Genomic DNA, 19,547 nt, shown 5'->3' on the forward strand with positions numbered 1-19,547 from the left:
AAATGAAGTTTCTCGAACGAAATAGGTGCTCACCAAATGTTTGTTGAATAAATGAATGAGCTCTAGAATACATGCATGATAAACATTTATAGACACACATTTTTACATAGCACTGTCCTCTAGGAGTCGTCTATGGTAATGCCTACTTCCCTTCTAAACTACAAGCCTCCTGAAGGCAGGGTGCCCCAACTCCTCCACACCCAGCCTGGGGAGGGTGGTGCCCAGGGAGGTCACAGCCTGAGCCATCTGGGACCCCATTCTCATCAGAGCTAATTCCCAGACCCAGGGCCCAGTGGCTTCAGGTGGAGGTGAAAGCCATTCTTGGAGCGCAGGACAAGCTGGGGCATCTTGATGGGCAGCCGTGAGGGGTCCAGAGAGAACTCAAAGTGGAGCAAGCACATGGCTGTGACCACCTTCATCTCACTCATGGCAAACTGCTGCCCAATGCAGTTCCTGTAGCAAGCAGCACAAAGAGTCATCGTGCAATGGAGCGTCCAGAGTGATGACATTCAGTGCTCTTAGCAGCCAACAAAAGAGATAACTGTTTTTGGATGAATAACTGGCTGATAGATTGGTTGACCTGGGCTTATGAAACAAACCTTGGGAGCATGGTGAGGGTCCCAGACCAGGTAGATTCACATGGTGGGGGTCTGGCATGGGGTTCTCTCTTGGAATGACTCATCTATCCCACCCACTTCCCAGGGACAGGAATATGATAATTGCAAGAAGAAGCCTCCTGCATTAGAACCACCACAAACCCAGCATGATTCCCCCTTATTCAGAGTACCTTCTAATAGTGCCTCCCCTATGATGTCATCCACCCTCTCCTCCCCAGTCCTGAGGGCCTGGGATACTGGGTCTCTCCATACCTGGGCCCAGCAGAGAAGGGCATAAAGGCAAAGGGATGGCGTTTGGATGCATTCTCAGTGGAAAAGCGCAGAGGGTCAAAGACCTGAAGGGACAGGCCTTGCTTAAACACTCACCAGGTTCTGGCAGAGGGTGACCCTCCCAGTCCCCCACCCTGTCTGATCTCCCAGCCCAGGGAAAGGGTACCTCAGGGTCGGGCCATACAGCACTGTTCCTATGGAGGGCATAGATATGCATAGAGATCAGGCTTCCTATGGGCAGAACAGAGGTTGGTGACCAGGTAGTCCTGGGAAGCCAGGCCTACCTCCACATAAGGTCAGAGTCCCCTAGTGACCCCTTAACTGGGGCACCAGCTCCTGCCTGACCACTGCCAGTGACAGAGAGTTCATGACCACACCCGACTCATCACAGTACTTTGATCATCATGATGCCCAGTTCCTGTAATCCCGGCACTGGGTACAGCACCTGATAGACATTTGTGAAATGAATAAAGGGGAGAATGAACCCATCCATCATGAGGTAGAACAGGAAGGAACTATTAAACCTTTTCAGCTAACTGACTCTTGGGAAGTTATTATTCATAATATTATACTGCCAACAGTAACAGCTATCATTCACCAGGTGCTTACTATGAACCAGGTACAGGCTTAACACTCTTTATGAAGCTACCACATACAGTTGTGCAGGTTGCACACTGCACAGCATCATAGTCTATGTGAGTGTTGCTCCCTGGTGCTGTTCAGGGCATGACCTGCATGGTGGTACATGGCAGCCTTGGTGAACATTCTCTTTAATCCTGACAGCAGCCTAGAAACATAGATACTCTTCTCATCCCCATTTTACAGAAGGGGAAATGGAGGCTCAGAGGTAGAAGAATTGATCAATATGTTGTGGGGCTGGGATTTAGACCCAGGGCCCTCTGAACGCAAAGCCTGAGCTCTTCCCCAAAAGTGCAAAGATTTGACTAAAGGCACAGAGGGTGCCAGAGGAGCATGCAGGGACTCCTTTTCCACCCCCAAATCCACCCATCCCACCTGCAGGTAGAGACCGGCCATCCACAAAGGTGACAGGCTTGCTGAGCTGGCGGTACACCTGGGGCACAGGTGGGTAGAGGCGGAAGCTCTCCTTGATGCACATGGTCAGATAAGTCATTTTGCCCAGATCATCCCTGCCAGCAACACAACCAGAACATTCTTGGAATGGGAAGCAACAGGATTTGGCGAGAAAGCAGACCCCAGCCCCAGTTTTCCTCCCTCACCACCACCACACACTCAAGAGTCAGAGGCACAGAGTTCCAAGTGCCCCTGGCCAGGCTAGGCCTGACACGGTGTGAACACTTAGATCTAAAGGATCTGGTTCCACTTTTCTCCATCCCTTTCTCATCTTCACTGGTAGGAGAAGAAGGCACAGGACCCTAGAGATGAATGTGCACCCAGCCATCAAAGACAAGGTCACTTCTGCAACTCTCAGGACCCCCATGGAAGCCTACAAAGGACAGTTCTTTAGGTTTCAGCTTGGTTTCCCCTACTGAGCTGAATGAAAGAAACCGGGGCTGATACACATTGGTTGAATGAACCAACCAAAGTTCATGCATTATTTAATGAGGTGAAGTGTGTGTGTGTGTGTGTGTGTGTGTGTGTGTGTGTGTGTGTGTCTTTTCCCTTTGGCCACCGGGAAGCTCAGGCCCAAATGTGACATCCAACTATAACTACAGGGCAATATTTTATTGCAGAGTCGCCAAACTCCCCACTGGCTCTTATTTTTCATTTGCATTTTACTATTTTATTGAATAACTGTCCTCTAAGTTGCTTCAAGCTCTAGATGGAATGACGTGAAAATAAAATAAATATTCTAATCCCTGCCTCGGGTTGTGTTCACATTGTTACCCAGCCTACAATGCCTACCTCTCTCTCTTTGCCTGAATTTTAACCCTCCTTAGAAAGTCAGTTCAAGCCTCACTCCTTCCCTCTGCCCTCAACATTCAGACCACGTGATCCTGTGATTTTTCTCTCGCTGTTTGATTATGTGAATTTGTCTCCATAAAACTCCCCACGAGCAGCATGGCTTCTCTTTCTCTTCCGTTCTGCACCCCTGATAGCACCTGGCATGTGTCTGGATACCCCGTGGCGGGGGGATTCTCACATATGACCAACAGAAATGGTAATAGAGGCTTCATACTCCAGGTCCTAGACCCTGGAGTTATAGGTCAGTCCCTCTCAAGTGGATCTAAAGTTCCCCCTCCGGCTCAGCATTTTCTGTAACCCTGCTGTGTGCCTAGCCCCCTCTTGGAGGCTGCTCAGGAGCCCAGAGAGAAAGGCAGGGTGTCTGACCACAAGCAAAGGCCTGAGGGGAACAGGCAGCCAGCAAGGGTGGAGGAGCCTCTTGAGAGACTCCCAGAGCTCACACTGCAGAGAGGTCAGGGTCAATCCTTAAGTGTTTAGGAGTTCAGTCTTGAGCCAAGAAACAGGGGAAAAGAATGGAAAGTTTTTAAGTGATGAAGTTTGGGGAAGTCTTTTCTCCTTCACCAGCAGGAGAGATATGGCATCTGGAAGCTGAGTATTGCCATCCAAAGGCAAGTAGCAAGGCACTGGCTCTCCCAGCTGTCCCAGCTCTGTTCACCCCCACATTTCCACCTCTTTCTCTCCCAGCTCTCCCTACTCTATCCAGGGACCCAGAAGGGTAATCAGGTTCTACCGTCAGAAGAATTTAGCACACAAAATATCAGCCTCTTGTTGACAACTTTCTCTACATAACACTTCTGAAAAGGCTCCATTTTGGGAGAATGGGCTCAGGGGTGCATCTGTGCCCAGCCAACCACTCTCCCCACCCCCCACCACCACAAAAGGTATGACACTGGGGGAAACAGGATAGCAGCCGCCACCTCACCTGATTTCCAGGATGGTTCAGGACAGGATGGGCATCGCCCTTCCCAAGGGCTGAGCAGGATAAACCGGGCCCACCCTCAGACTCACCACTGGAAGGAGTCCTGGTCCCCTAGGATCTCACGGACCTCCTCTCTACAACGATGCTGGTGCTCAGGGTACAGGGCCATGCAGTAGAGAAACCAGGAGATACCACTGGTGGTGGTGTCATGGCCTTCAAACATGAATGTGTCCACTTCAGCCCGGAGGTCTGCATCTGACAGTTTGATGTCATCTTCATCCTGGGTTAGGGAAGGCATAATAGGACAGCCTGAGGTATTGGAGGTGGGTAACAAGAAGAACTCATAATGGTGGTTGTCAAATGAAGGTCTCTGGGAGGGAGTGAAAGCTCCTTTTCAGAGGGTGGATTAGGACCTTCCCCCAGATTCCTATATTCCTTCAAAGCTCAGCCTGGATGCCTCCTCCTCCACAAAGCCCTCCCTAAATGCTCTGGCCAAATGACTTGTGACCTTGTCCAGCCCTGACTGTTAGTTCTGCTCACTGGGCACATAGAATACCACCTGCCAGAGGAAGACATTTTGGTCAACATCTACCTACTGTCTCCCCTGCTGGACTGTAAGCATCTGGAGGGAAGGGCCAGGTCTTTCCCATCTCTGCATCCTAGCACAGAAATGACCCAGAGTCAGAACTCAGTGAGTTTCTAGAATTGATGAATAAAGAACTTACTGAATGAATGAATGAATGAATGAAGTCTAAGATTCTAGGATTCTTCAAGGCCAACATTTTGAGGGATCTTAGAAGTCTAGAAATGTCATCCAGCCACTACCACGTGACCTAGGCTCCCAACTCCACAGCTCAGGCACACACACCCTACACCTGCCCACCTCTGAACCCTTGCTAATATGTTTCATGGGACGAGGAACAGGTTATATTTGCTGAGGAAAGAGGGGGAAATGCTTAAGAGCTCCTTCTGCTGTCCTGGGAGGATGGTTGAACACCTCTCTGGGACCAGTCCTCAGGTAGGGGTGGGCAACAATGTACTCACCCGGGCACCCAGGAGAATGTCCAGGAAGTCCAGGTGCCTCCGGTTCTGGATCTTCTTCCGCACCTTCTCATCCTGCAGGGCTGCCTTCCGCTCCCTGATGACCTGGTCTGAACCAAAAGCACAGAGTGTCACTGCCTGGGAAGCCATCTTCTGTCCAAAGGGGAACTGGGGTCCTATAATGGGAGGGGGCATAGAGGGGCCAGGAGGAGGAACCCAGGCTTCCTAGAGGTGAGCCTTGTGGGAAAGGCCCACCTGTATGGTCATGGGCCACCTGGCAGGCCCGCAGGAAGCGGTGGCCATGTGGGGTGAGCCAGTAGATGAAGTCATTATGGTACTGGAAGGACACAAGGCGCTGCTGCATCAACAGAGTGAGATCGCTGACTGCAAGGTAGTAGCTGCTGTCCCTGCTAAGCAGAGGGTAGGAGGAAGGATTGGCTTAGACACTGGCCCAGGAGCAGAGCCAGAGCAACTCCATTCCAGGAATCTAGCCCCAACCACAGAGCATCCTGCTCTTCTTCTCCCTGCCCTTAAGCCTCCTTGCTAAAGCCAGGTGTTTACCCCAACATGAGCAGGTCCTGTCTCCCCGCAAGCTAAGGCTCCCCGGGGCAGGACCCTATCTCTTCTCAGATCAGGGCCCAGGACCCCTGCCAACTCTCCCCTCTAAGCTGGCTTTGGAGACAGTGCGGTCAGCCCCGAGGTGGCTCCTGACCTGTGGCCCAGGCCGGTGTCTCCTCTTCCAAAGGTGCACTTCATGAGTGTGTTCAGCGCCATGTGACCCACATCGCAGAAGATGTCAAAGGACTTACCCTCCCGAGCTTTCTCTTCCCACTTGTCCTGGAGTCCAGGGATAGGAGGCAATGTGTAGGAGGTGATGTGGGGGTTAGTTGGGCTGGATGCCCCAAGCTGCCCTCCAGGACCCGTAGCCTATCCTCCACCACCAAGCCCCCTTCACACACTCCCAGTCCCTGTCCTGCCCTCCATCCTGCTGGAATATCAGGATAGGGTGGGTAGAAGTTTGGCAGCCTCTGGGCTTCAGGCTCAGAGGGCAGGACCAGGAGGCAGATCTTGCACAGCACACAGACTTTTTGTCCCAGTCAGGGCAGCCTATAAGGGAGTAGGATGGCTGAGAGGTGGTGAGCTCCCCTGCACAGTGTGTATGTAAGTAATCCTGGAGGGGAGTTTCCTACAAGGGGAAAGACTAGCCTGGATAACTTAGGGATTACCCAGCCCTAAGACTCTAACCCTGACCTCTGACATCCCTCTTAGAGATGAGTTGTATTGACATAATTCTGGGCAGCTGTGGTAGACAGAAAATGAGGAGACACTTTTTAGATGTGAAAGCCTTTCCCCATACTCTCAAATATAGGCAGTCCTCAAACCTGCTATGCTAGGAGCCTTATTAAGTTCTCACAGAGACCCTTTGGCCTGGGAGGAAAGAGGGCTGGGTCTCCTGGTGGAGACAAGGATCGGGCTGCCAGGACACTCAGAGATTCAGCACCTACTCAGTGGCAGCCTGCGGCACATGTCAGTAGAGCAGGGCTTTGGCACTGCTGTTGCAGGCAGAACAGGCCTTGGGGCTCAGCTATTCTCCTTACTGCAGAGCACCACCTGCTCTCCCCAAGACAAAATCAGGGTGGAGAGGGGCTAGCCCAGCAGGCAACAGCCTCCAGTACTCTGGCACAGGGAGCTCACCAGCATGATACGTGTAGACTCAGTGAACACGGCCACATAGGGCTTCAGCACATCATAATGAAAGCCAGGTGTGAGCAGCTTGCGGTGCTGCAACCACTTGGGCCCCTCAAGAACCAGCAGGCCTCTCCCTGGGGAAGGGATGGGAGAGAGAGGGCTGGTCATTCCAGGCCCTGGCAGCCTGGGGCTAAGCACATCCTACCAGACTCCATCCCTGAGCCTGAACCCTCCAAGGGTGGGCCACTAAGCAACGCAGTATAGCCCTCCATGCCCTCACCCTAGGCTACCAGGACCTCAGGAGACAGGTGGCAGCAGTTCTTGGCTGAGTGAGCTCCTTCCTTAGGACAGGATAACTCAGTTTCTGCCTCTCAGCTGCACCCACAAAGCCTGGGTCCAGGAACTTGTGTCAGATGACATTGCCAGATGTGAGACAAAGGACACGCATCCCCCTGGGGACAGCCAAGCAGAGGGGGAGCCTGCTGAGCCTTGACTCTCAGCTGCTGAGACTGGCCACAGCTTTAGGACTTAGGGAATGTCCCACCGTGTTCGTGCTTCATGGCCTCAGGTGGGACCCTTCCTACCCCACTCCAACACACCTAGCAATGGAAATGCATTCCTGTCTTCAAAACCATCTCTTCATTTTCCTAACCCTTTTCTGCCTGCCTTCTAATTTTATCCTCCCATTGATAACTAAAAAGAGGGTTAGAAGCAAAAAGTCTTCCCAGTGGTACTCGGTGAGTAAATAGGATTGGGAATGTGTTCTCCCTCTTGGCCCTGCCCTTTCTCAGCTCCCAGGAAAATACTGAAGACACCATAGGATCATGAGTAAAAGAGGAGCTTTGGAGAAGCATATGGCCTTGGCTAAAGAATACTCAATGGCTTTAACTTGAGTACCTCTGTAAAGGAAAAAGTAAAATAAAATAAAATAAAATACTCAATGACTCCCACCTACTCTCAACATCAAATCACCTCCTTATCCTGGCAGTCAAGGCTGGCCTGTCCTCCCTGCCCAGCATCATCTCCAAGCTGGGCTCTGCCTTGTAGCCACCCTGACAGCCTCACAGCCTCTGGTGACCAGCCGTGGTCCTACCACCACACCATTTCCTTAGACCCTTGCCCTGGCCAGCACTACCTATTTAAATCTCCTTTTGGATCAACTCTAGTGCCACCTCCTTCAGGAAACTGTTCTTCGCACTCACACATTCTCCAAAGCCTTTGCCCTGTCTAGAGAATCAGGCCGTGCCAGAGAAGATGCCTTGGCCCCACAGCTGGGGGCTCTCCTGCTCCTCCCCTGTCTCCCCACTGAGCAGCTGAGCTTAGGATGGGCACCCGAGAACTAGGCCATCTGGGATAACCAATTGAGTGGGACAGGCCAGGATCCTAGTCACCCAGCACCACGGGTCTGAGGTTGGCAGGGCAGGGAAGGCAGGTGCTCACTCACCAATCCACTGGAGGAAGAAGTCATACACATCAGGGGCCTTAGGGTCTGCAGGAGGAGACAATCAGGTCAAGCAGGGACCCGGGGTTCCTAGAGGAGGCTCATTTATGAGTAGGGTGGGAACCTCAGCTGCCCAGACTTAGTATACAGGCCCAGGCTTCCTCCCCATATCATGCCCTGAGCCCTTTGTTCTCAGGAAACCCCACCCTCTCCTGAGATCCCCATCCTCTCTCCTCACCCCCACAGCTGTACACAGCTTTGGCATAGTCAGGCTCATAGATGTTCAGGAAGCCAATGAACTGTCCGAACCAGAGTGGGTGGGCATATGGGAACTGGTGGGCCCAGGACACCACTTTGTCGAGGCTCCCCGTCTCCTGGATCTGAAATGATGACAGAAGGCCAAGGTCATTCAGGAACACATTGTCACCAGCTAGGCCCCAAGTCCCTGGGAGGGTAGGGGAGAAGGCTGCCCAGGCAGGCCCTGGTTGCTTCCTTACCTCTCCTGCACCCCCTTCTCCTACACATCCCTGGGCTTAGTGCCCTCTCCAGCCCCACAACCACTGCTGTAATTCCAAGCCGCCCTCTTCTCACACCGGGGTTAGCTCAACATCCCCAAACTAGCCAACCTGCTTCCATTTAGCACCTGCCACCAACTCTCTACTGCACTGCAGCCAGAAAGTGCTTTCTTCTCCACATTAAAGCTCTTTAATTATAAAGATAGGTAATATTTGCTCATTGTGCAATAGAGAAATGGCCTCAATTCCACCCCTGCCGTATCGTTCAACACATTTTTATTGAGGGCCTACATGTGCAGGGCTCTGTTCTAGACATCTCAGGGGAATGAGACAGACAAGTTCTGCCCTTTCATTCTATGGAGAAGACAGATAATAGACAAGTAGACAATTAAGTAAAATAATCACAGACAATAGTGAGTGCTCAGAATAAAAACAGTGCTATGAGAGACACTAACAGGGAGGGCCTGCTTAGATAGGGTAATCTTGGAAGGCTTCTTGTTGGAGACAACATTTAAGGTGAAACTTGAAGGATGGTGAGTCTCTGGCCATGTGAAGCATAAAGGAAAAGCATTCCGGGTGAGAAAACAGCAAGCACAAACGTGCTGGGTTGGGAAAGATCACGGTGTCTTCCAGGAGCTGCCCCATGGTGGGACGGTCACCTGGGATGAGCTTGAATAGGTCATCCGGAGGGTGGTATATGTCCTTTGGAGGTCTTTCTAGTCACGTTTACTCACCCAGAGGTGTTTTAAGTAAATGAAGTTATACAATAAATATTTTTGCAAAACCAGCCATTTTTCATTGAACATAACTTGTCCTCCTTTCCAAGCTAGTGCACTTAACTGTCATTACTATTTTTAACAGTTGTGTAGTATTTCACTATAAGGATGTACCATAATGTATTTAACTATTTTTCCCCATTTAGTGGGAGTCTTTCAAAGATACACTTAACACTCCTAGTGGCCTGCCCAGGGGCCTTGGAAAAGGTCCAAGCTCTGGAGTTTGTGGGGAGGCATGGTAATGACTAATCTTTATTAAGCACTTGCTGTGTACTAGACCTTGTTCTAAGCACCTTACATTTTGACCTGATTGAATCCTCACAACAATTCTAAGTGGTCCCATTTTAGGGAAGAGGAGCCTAAGGAATAGAGAGGTTAGGTTACAGTCCCATAAAATTCCTGTTGAGGCCTGAGCCTGTGCTGAGCCTGCTTTTTCTCTCTGTAAAATTCTCTCTCACAATTGCCACCTATTCACTGATAGTATCCAAACAAATTAGGAAGGGAAAAATGTCCAAACCTTAATAATTTGGACATTTGTCCCCTCCTAATCTCATTTTGAAATCTGATCTCCAATGTTGGAGGTGGGGCCTCATGGGAGGTGTTGGCATCATAGGGGTGGATCCCTCATGAATGGCCCTGGGGCCATTCTGGCAGGATTGAGTGAGTTCTCTTAGTTCCCATGAGAGCTGTTTGTTAAAAAGAGTCTGGCACCTCTTTCTCTCTCTCTCTCTCTTTCTCCTTTCCTCCTCTCTTGCCATGTGATGTCTGCTCTTCCTCATGAATAGCAGTTTCCTAAAGCTCCTCCTCATGAATAGCAGTTTCACCAGAAGCAGATATTGACCATGCCTCCTGTACAGCCTGTGGAACTGTGAGCCAAATAAACCTTTTACCCAGTCTCAGGTATTCATTTACAGCAACACAAAGGACTAAGACATCCATGTTGTATCTTCCAGGGAACATTCTTAAAGAAGGACACAGGCATCTGATAATGTAGCCCCCAGGGATCCTTTCTGGCCCAAGCCACTATCTCCAAGGGCTCATGGGATTGGGCCTATTTTGGCCTCCAGCCACCCATCTGTGCCTTCTCTAGGGCTCTTCCCCTCCTAGGCCCTCTGTGGAGTCGTCTGTAATCATCCCATAGATCCCTTCCCTCACTGCCTCTGAACGCAGAATCCTGAGTTCAACCCAACAGGGCTGTAAGAGTTTTCACTGCCCTTGAGTACACGATGTCAAAAAGAACACAAAGTGATAAAAATCATCTCCACCCACAGGTAAGGGGAAACATTCTTGTATGCCTGCCTCCTTCCTGGCTGATATCCCTGGAAGTGCTCCTTTCCCTGGTGTCTGTCTTATTTTTCCATCTGCCCTCCTGGGTTTTCCTTGCCAACTTCCTGGTCACCTGGCCATTCCCCTTCTCTCCATCCCTACCAAGTCCAGAAAGCCCAATTGGATGGGTCAAGGAAAGGCTTGAGTCACAAAAAAGCCAGACTCATAGGATCTTAGGATTGGAAGGAGCCTCTGGCTGATCTGGTTCATCCAAGCCCCACTTCCCTCCTTATCAGCTATGCTTGTGCACCTCTGCAGCAACCCCACGAGGGACAGTAGACCCTGGTCTCATGCTGACCACATTCACAACCTGTGCCCTGATCAAGGTCACAGCCAGCTTGCCACTGCCTCCCTGTGCCCAGCTTTCTCCTAGCTCTTTAGATTTATTTAAGAAACAAATAAAACTAAGATAAATAAAAAACATGTGCATGAGCCCAAGCCATGGCCAAACTTTTAAATAAAGCTAGAGAACTAGAAGCACCTGCCAGGCACCTGCCTCGATTACCCCGGGAGCCTGGTAAGAAGGAGGACAGCTCCCAGCACCTGGTCCCACTATTGCAGCTGCAGCCCCTCAAGAGGGCTGAGGCATCCGCCCTGTGGGGTACACATGACTGCCTGGACAGTTCCTCTGGATTACACAACTGCATGCCTCAGACTCACCCTCAGAATGCCTGAGCTGGGACACTTACAGGACTGGGAGGTCTGGGACAGCTTGTTTTTTTCTCCAGAAGGAAGGAAACAGGAAGAGAGCAGGGTATGAAGATAATTCACTGATCCCAGCTCCCCAGCCCCACCTCCCACCCTCACATTGGCACTCCTTGTTGACCTCACCAGAAATAAACCACTGGAGGGATTGGGAAGAGCAAGCATACGTCACCACTTTCCTCTCTGCTTCTCAAGAGCCTAAAGTAAGCTTTGCTCCAAGAATCAGATCGGAAAAGGATTTCAACATTGCCTAGTGGAACCCTGACCTCTCTTTATAGGTGGAAATGTGCGGTACAAAGACCAAAGGGAACAGTCCAGCGTGAGTTAAGGGAGACCAGGGATCCTGGCTTAGTCTCTTTCTGCAGCCCTTGTTAGCAAGCCTGCTCAAGCCATCAGCCAGTTGACCCGAAGCTCAGTGGGCCAGTGTCCAAGAAACAAGCTACCCTTGACCAGTGTGCTACAGCTACAGTGCCCCAGGGGGCTGCTTCAGAATGAAAATCAGTCTGCTCACAAAATGGGGATAAGAGTTTCGAAAAACAAAAGGTGAGGGAGGAGAAAGACAAAGGGGTTTCCTTTTCGGCAGCATGTCATAGTTCCCTCAAGGCAGGTCATGTCAGTCTCGGATTCCCAGCACACAGGGTGCCTGCCCAGCACCTTCACCCAGTAAGAATCCCTGCCCAAGTGCTCAAACATCTCTAGTGACAGGAAACTTCTTTTCAAAATACCCCAACCATCTTTGGACAGTCTTAATTCCTCAAAAGGCTTCTTAGTCGCTAAAGTGAAAGACACCTGCCCGTAGCCTTCCCCATGGGTCTCCCTCTGGGACCACACAGGCTCCCACTGCCCAGGGGAGTCCTGCAGGGATTGGGAATTGGGGGCTAGAACCCCCTAGGTCTGCTCTCCTCCAGGATGGACACCCTTAGGTGCCCTTTGGTGCCCTGGTCTCAGCTGTCTCCCTACTATGGGCCCTCTCCCCACACCCCAAAATTACCAGAGCTCCATGTGTGCATGAGTCCAAGCCACTGCCAAGCTTTTAAATAAAGCTAAAGAGCTAGAAGCCAAGAAAAAAACAACCAAAAGGGAGAAGAGGTAGCATCTCTGAAATAACTATAAAAATCAGTGGGAAAAGCAGACTCAATGTACAAAAACTCATTGGGGATTCGGCTGTGAGGTTGAACAAAGCCATGGAGAGAGCCTGGAAAGAGGGGATCGAATGCAAAATACCCCAGGGAGCAGAGAGGTGACTTCCTCCCATGCTGGTGACAAACATGACTTCATCCTCCATCCTCCCTTTCAAAGACAAATAAACCATTACACATGTACGTGTGAACAGATAACATACAGAAAGAACCCCTAGCTCAATAGAAGGAGCAAAGAGACTTTGGGTGAGATCAGTGTGGTCACCAGGACTCTCTAGCCACCATGCCTTGGCTAGGAAGTGATGATGGGCTTTGCCCAAAGTCACACAACTAGCATCGTGCCCCAGTCTTTAGATTCCAAAGCCTGTGCTCTGCCCCCAACACCCCTCCTGTCTTCAGCATCCAAAGGTGAACTCCAGACTCAGGAGCACCCAATCAGGTGAGAGGAGGAATGCAGGAAAACATCCAAACAGCTAAAAAGGCAGGAAGGCAGGGACCCAAGAAATGCCCAAGAGTCCAGGGGGATGCAGTCATCTGTCCTCAGTCCGCATGGGTGGCTTTGCTGCCCAGAGTTGGTTCCCCCCAGAGATTCATCCACTCTTCCAACACATGGGCATTGTGCCAGGGACAGTGCTAGTTTCTGGTTACAGTGGTGAGCAAGACAAAGCCCTGCCCCACCAGCATATATTCCAAGTGGGGAGAAAGAAAATAAAAAGAATCAAATACACCAAGAATACAATTTCATGTAGTGATAACTCCAGAAAGAAAAAAAGCAGAGTAAGGGGCAAGGCTGCCACTATGGATGGGGGTGGGTCAGGAAGGCCACCCTAAGGTGACATTTCAGCAAAGATCAGCAGAAATGCCTTCTGGAAAGCCCCATGGCATCAGCCACAATCTGCTTCTCAAAAACTTTTATTTCAACTGCCCTCTCTACCTCTCCCCTCCTCACTCCTGGCAGATCACCCTTGCTGTACTTCCCAGAGAAAATAGAAACCATCAGATAAGAAACCCCAAAAAGTCAGCTGGCAGACCTGAAGGACCACCCCACCTGCGCCCAGCCTCTCTGTTTCCCTCTGTTTCAGGAGAGAAGCATGCAGGGACTGTCCAAGACCAGTCCATCTGGATTCCAACCCTCCCCACAAGGCACCTCACCCATCAATCAGCCCCTCTCTCCCAAATCACAGACCTCACCCTCTCTGCAGGCTCCTTCCCATCCTCATTCAAAATTTGTTCAAGTCTCTCACTTTAAAAAAAAAAAAGAAAGAAAATGAAACCAAATCTCCCTTTGTTCAGCTTCCTCCTCCAGCTAACACCTTATTTGCTCATCCCTTCATAATCTAACTTCTCTAAAGAGCTGTGCCCACTTTTTCCAATTCCTTGTGATGGCCCCACCTCTCCTATGCTGATCTTGCTAAGGAATCCAGCACCCTCCCTGGCGCTGAGCCCAGTTGACTCCCTGTCTCTCATGCACTGTCTCCTGGATGTCCTCCCCTCTCTCCCAGTGGCCGCCATGGGCAGCTCCTCACCCACTCTTTGTTCCTCCAGATCCAGTCCTTGGCCTCTTCCCTTGCGTCTTCTCCCTGAAAGCTCTCACCTGCTTCTGTGGTTTCCTGTGCCATCTACCTACCAACAATTTCTCAGTTGACAGCTCTTTCCAGTTTACCTTTCTCCTGAGGTCCAGAATCATAATCAACCCCCGGAACTCTCTGCATGACACCCTCCAGATTCTTCAGACCCAGCATTTCCAAACCCACACTCATACACATGTTCTACACTTTTGTCCCCAAAATCTGCCTCTCCTACTGAACCTGGGGATGGTACCATCACCCACCCAAAAACTAGCCAGGAATACGGAATGTCGTTTTCTCCATAGTTTATATCAATATGAAGAGGGATGCCCTGTGGAGGCGGCCCCTCCTCCCTGCAGGCCCACCAAGTGATTTTTACATTGAAATCAGCAAACCAGAGCAAAAAGAACCAGATGTAGCAGGTCATGGGAGGAGACTCTGCCACGGAATTCTCCAAATCCAGTACTCGAGGATCCCATACCCAGACACTGACAGGTGCTGCCCGCCACTGAGCCTCCTCTTCCTGGGGCTCAGATGCCCACATTTTAAAATTGAGACATAGAAATTCATTCCTCCTGTTTACAATCCAGTCTTATGGCTCTCCTTTGATGACTTTCGCTAGATTCTGCTCTGGTCCAGCTGTGTTGACGCCTCCAATTAACAGAGCTCCAAGGGTAATCCTTGTTTCCTTTTCCTGCTACATGGAGGAGCCCTCACTGACCCTCACATCTGGCTATGGTGGAGGTCTCAACGCCTCTCTCTCCTGTGGCTACCATGCCAAGACCTGGCCTGCTCTACCTTCCACTTCCCTCCAGCCCACTGGCTTACTCCCCAACACAAGGTGGAGGCCTGGATCACCTCCACCCTAGCCTCCCTGCCTCCTATTTGCCCTCTGTCAATCTGTTCGCCACCTTGAAGCCAAAGTGATCTTTCTAAAACATAAGTCTGAGCTTGTCTCTCCCTTGCTTAAATTCCTTCCATCGTTCCCCATCGTCCTCAAAATAAGGTAAAGCCTTTTGACCTGGCCTCAAGGATCTGCGTGACTGCCCCGTCTACCTCCAGCCTCATCCTCTCCATTCTGTCCTCCCTGTCACCACTGCAGAAGCGCTGAGCTACTAACACAGGTATGTCCTAGACCCCAAAACACAATTTAATTTCCTAAACACACTGCTTTTTCCAGCCTGTGTGCCTTTTTGCACAGATAGCACCTTCTGCCTTTTCTTCTGCATTTCCTGCCACAGGTTTCTACCTCCAGATCTTTGAGAATGTGCCTCAGCATCACCTCCCTGGACCTTCCCTGACTCCCCACACTGAGAGGGGCCCTTCTCTAGGCCCAAAGATTGGTAACACTTCTGCTGTGTTATTCATCTCTCCTACAGACCTAGTTCCTCTGAGGCAACCTCTTTGTCTTGATTCTTCATCCTCTGGCCTCAGCATAGGACCAGACCCAGAGTTGTTGATCAGACACTGCTGGTTGCTTAGGAAAGAGGGACCATATCTGGCTCACAAAGACTGGGTTGACTTGAGAAGAAGGAAGGGGATGAAGAAAGCAAATGCCCCAGGGTGTTTTGTAGCAAGAATCCCTCTATGATGATTTAACACCTGACGTTTATCTGCCCAGTAGTTTGCAAAATACCTATACTTTATCTCTTTCTATCCCCTTCTAACCCAGTAAGGTAAAAATGATTATCTCCACTTTGTTGACAGGGAAACAGAAGCACAGAGAGGTAAAGTGGCTTAGCTAACCAGGCACAGCGAAGGCCTGTAATCAATGTTTACTGAATGAAAATGAGCCACAGTCCCATCTTCACTACACAGCACAAGGTCAAGGGCACTCTCACAGCAAAGGGCATGGCTGGGAAAGAGGCCTCTGCAGTCTCAGAGTATCTCATTTCCTTGATCTGGGAGCTGGCATTCTACACACACACACACACACACACACACACACACACACACACACACACACCGATTTGTTGGCTTCTTTCAAGGGTTCCAACCTCAGGCCAACAATATAGCTGAGCACCTACTGTGTGCAAAGTCCTCCCTGGTTCCTAGACTGGAATGAGGGGGACCCTGGAAGAATAGGACATGTCCCCACCTCCAGAAGACACGTTCTGAGAATTGAGGAGGATGACAGGTAGATGCTACCCAGGCCTCCAGACTGTAATCAGAGACCAAGAAGGAGAAATTAATCCTGACAGCAGCTCTTCCCTGCCCCCAGTCCCTTTACCTATCAGTCTTCCTCCCCTTCCTACTCCCATCATTGCTGGGCCTAAGAATCAACTTTGCAGTAACCTTTTATGGTCTGACAACATTATGAATTAAAATGCAGAAGTCCTGGGCCCAGTCTCGACCTAACTCCTGAGCTACTAAACAGACATAGACAAATACTTTGCACCCTCTGAACTTCAATGTCCTCATTTTTACATTAGGGAAAATAATCCCCTCTCTGCCCAACCCATTTCTCAAGTTCAGGTATGAATCCAGGCAAGAACAGAGGTGCCAAGCCCTTGATGACTGCAGGAGTTGTGCTTGCAATGGTTCCCCAGGAAACCTTTGTAGTTCCCACAAGTAGTCACTCCTCCAGCCTTTGTCTGCTCAACCTGATGCCAAGAGAAGGCCCTTCAGACAGTTGTGTTAGAGCCAAGAAGCCAAAGCTAGACTGTGTTCCAGGCCCTCTGCATACTCTCAAGGTGGGGGTGGGGGCTATCAAGGGGAAGAAAACAGCCAGCTCTGACATGGAGGTGGGGGTGCAAGGTCCCTGTCCTAAAGAAGTCCCTGGCTGAGGGCAAACACAACTTTGACGAAGGCAGGTAGAAGTGGAGAGGGAACAAGAAGAAAGGGAGAAAGTTCTCTCTAAATACCTCTTGTACCCCTTTAGTGTCAGACCTCAACCTTCCCTTGGCCCTCTTGTGTACTTAGCAAAGCCTCTCCCAAGCCCTCCTGGTCCCTTTGCTTTTCTTCTCCCTCATGCTTTCTCCTCTGTGGATACTCTCCCTACCCTCCAACATTCACTACTGGTTCATTAGTGATGCCTACACTACGCTAGGCTTTATGCTGGACCCTGAGGGTACAGGGATGAATCAGATCAGATCTCCATCCTCCAGGAGCCACAGTCTAGTGCAGAAGATGAATAGGTAAACAGAAGACTTCAACCCAACAGGACAGGTGCTGAGATCAAAATAATGGGGCTAAGGCAGAATCCTGGGGAGGAACCTTGCCCAGCTCGGGAGCAAGGCTCTGGTGTCTGTTTTCCCTTCAGACCGTAAGCTCTTTGAACCCCAGGCCTGGGTCTGATTCATCTCTCTGACCCACACTTTCCTTTCCTGGATGTCTTCAGGATGCATGTTACAGGGTTATCTGTCAGGGCAAGAATAAGCCTAGAGGTCAAGCTCATTTCTAGTGTCAATCAAGGAAGAGAAGCAGTGCCCCCACCCAGACTGAGAATGAGGAAAGTGAGTTCAGAAGGTAGGAGAAGGAACTTGCCTCACTCTGAGCCTCAATCTCTGGCATGTCAGCCAGGCGCGGTGGCTCACACCTATAATCCCAGCACTTTGGGAGGCCGAGGCAGGTGGATCACTTGAGGTCAGGAGTTTGAGTCCAGCCTGCCCAACATAGTGAAACCCCATCTCTACAAAAATACAAAAATTAGCCAGGCATGGTGGCGCGTGTCTGTGGTCCCAGCTACTTGGGAGGCTGAGGCACGAGAATTGCTTGAATCTGGGAGGCAGAGGTTGCAGTGAGCCAAGATTGCACCACTGCACCCCAGCCTGGGAGACAGAGCAAAACTCCCCATCAAAAAAAGAAAGAAAGAAAGAAAGAGAGAGAGAGAGAGAGAAGGAAGGAAAGAAAGAAGGAAAGAAAGAAAGAAAGAAGGAAAGAAAGAAAAAGAGAGAGAGAGAGAAGGAAGGAAAGAAAGAAGGAAAGAAAGAAAGAAAGAAGGAAAGAAAGAAAAAGAAAGAAAGAAAAAGAAAGAAGAAAAAAGGAAGAAAGAAAGGGAAAGGAAAGGAAAAAGAGAGGGAAAGAAAGAAAAGTCTCTGGCATCTCTACCTGGATTCCCCAAGCTGGCTGCAGATCAAAACACTAACACTTGGACAGGTTTGTAAATGTAAACTCCTAGTTCCAATCTGACAAATTAGAATCTCCAGGGACTGGAGGTCCAGGAATTTGCTCCTCCCAGTTGATTCCAATTCCCTGCCCTGTGTCTAATTAGAAACCTCTGGTCTAGATCCCCAATACAGTAGGAAACTAAGAGATCTTCCTGAGAGCAGGGGCTAAGGTGGTTCCCACCCTGGAGTAACAGGAAGACGAACCATGATCTGAACCTGGGAAGGTGTCACGGCTCCTGAGCCACCCATAGGCATGGCCGGGAGAGCCCTGCCTTTGGGGACACCAACCGCTTAGACACTCGGTGAGGTCTGTCATGTGGCGGTACTCATCTTCATGCTCACTCTCATTTCCTGCCTTACAAATGGAAATCTTTACACTACACACAACAACACGGACGCTGATTGAGCTTTCAATGGATTGCCTACTTCTATGGACTATCCAGAGGTTTTGGATTTCTGCCATTGCCTTTCTGTCATTGCTGAGCTTTTAGCAGAACCTGGTCCAAACTTCGGGCCTCAGAATGAGGAGAAGGTGTCTGTGCCATGCTTGAGCCCTGACTTGGAAGTTGCCCCCACTTCTGAAGTCAGCTTGAAAGGCTGGAGTGAAGGAGAAATTCCGGTGGGAAAGCTGAATGGAAGCCATGGATCCCAGGACATCATCCCCCTGCCCAAGTTTGAAGTCTCCCTCCACAGCCCCCTGGGAATTAGGCCTGATTCTCTGAAAGGAGGGAGGATGTTTTCTTTCTCCCCCACCCCCCCGACCTCCACATACTTCGAGGGCATGTCCAAAGAGCCAGTGGGTGGGAGGCCCTGGGAAGTTGTCCATAGCCTTAGCCAACATCTGCCTCCGCAGCAGCAGGCGGATGAGCTTGAGAAAGCCTAAGACCAAGATCAGCCCAGAAGCCCACAGGCCCAAGGAGGAGAAACTCAGGGAGAGGAAGCTGGGCACCATGTTGGAGTTCCAGCCACCTAGCCTTCATCTGACCTGCCTTCAGCTGCTCCTGGGTTCCTTTATACTCTGGACCCATGCATCTTGTCAGCGCCCAGCCCTAGCCACTCCCTGCAGCCAGCAGCAGCCAAGGCTGGGCTGAGTGCCATAAGGCGGAGACAGCAACCTCCAAAACTGCAAACAACAGAGGAGAGAGCCTAGTGGCTGAAGAGAAACCTAATAGTGGACTCCAAAAAAAACAGGCAATGGGTATCCCACCTTGATTCCTTAGAACAAACAGATGGCAATTCTTGGTGTAATCATCAGCATAATAACCACTGTCTTCTCATACAAGCACTGTGAATGTTTCAGGCACTTTTTACATACTATCTCATTTAACCCAAACAGCAAGGAGGTCAGAGGCACTCACATTTTATACCCATTTCCCAGATAATGAAGCTGAGGCTCAGCTTGCCTATGCTTTCTCTCAAGAAAGCTTCCAGTGTCCCCTTCAATGTGAACCCTTAAGAGAGCTGGCATTTATGCTAGGCTCGCAATGC

General features: G+C 50.3%; 1 protein-coding gene across 1 annotated transcript; it reads right to left on the reverse strand.

Moving 5' to 3' along the window:
* Positions 1 to 269: 269 nt before the first annotated feature.
* On the reverse strand, positions 270 to 19,046 carry CYP4B1 (cytochrome P450 family 4 subfamily B member 1). The gene is made up of 12 exons (XM_057302331.1): positions 18,832 to 19,046; positions 8,160 to 8,301; positions 7,925 to 7,969; positions 6,487 to 6,614; positions 5,504 to 5,628; positions 5,047 to 5,201; positions 4,795 to 4,901; positions 3,840 to 4,030; positions 1,902 to 2,035; positions 1,054 to 1,118; positions 870 to 952; positions 270 to 453 (listed from the first exon to the last, which is right to left on the reverse strand). Exons 1-12 carry the CDS (start codon positions 19,009 to 19,011, stop codon positions 270 to 272), a joined length of 1,539 nt encoding a protein of 512 aa, XP_057158314.1. The 5' UTR covers positions 19,012 to 19,046.
* Positions 19,047 to 19,547: the final 501 nt, after the last annotated feature.

Source organism: Pan paniscus, chromosome 1 (assembly GCF_029289425.2).
Source record: "Pan paniscus chromosome 1, NHGRI_mPanPan1-v2.0_pri, whole genome shotgun sequence".
NCBI lineage: Eukaryota > Metazoa > Chordata > Mammalia > Primates > Hominidae > Pan > Pan paniscus.

What these genes read in the sequence shown, in the direction of transcription:
- CYP4B1 (XM_057302331.1), bottom strand. Translation starts at nt 19,011, where the DNA reads ATGGTGCCCAGCTTCCTCTCCCTGAGTTTCTCCTCCTTGGGCCTGTGG. An exon ending in TCTTTGGACATGCCCTCGAA is followed by an intron (nt 8,302 to 18,831) that starts GTATGTGGAGGT and finishes TCATCATTTCAG; the next exon opens with ATCCAGGAGACGGGGAGCCT. An exon ending in CTGTATGGCCCGACCCTGAG is followed by an intron (nt 953 to 1,053) that starts GTACCCTTTCCC and finishes CTGTCCCTTCAG; the next exon opens with GTCTTTGACCCTCTGCGCTT.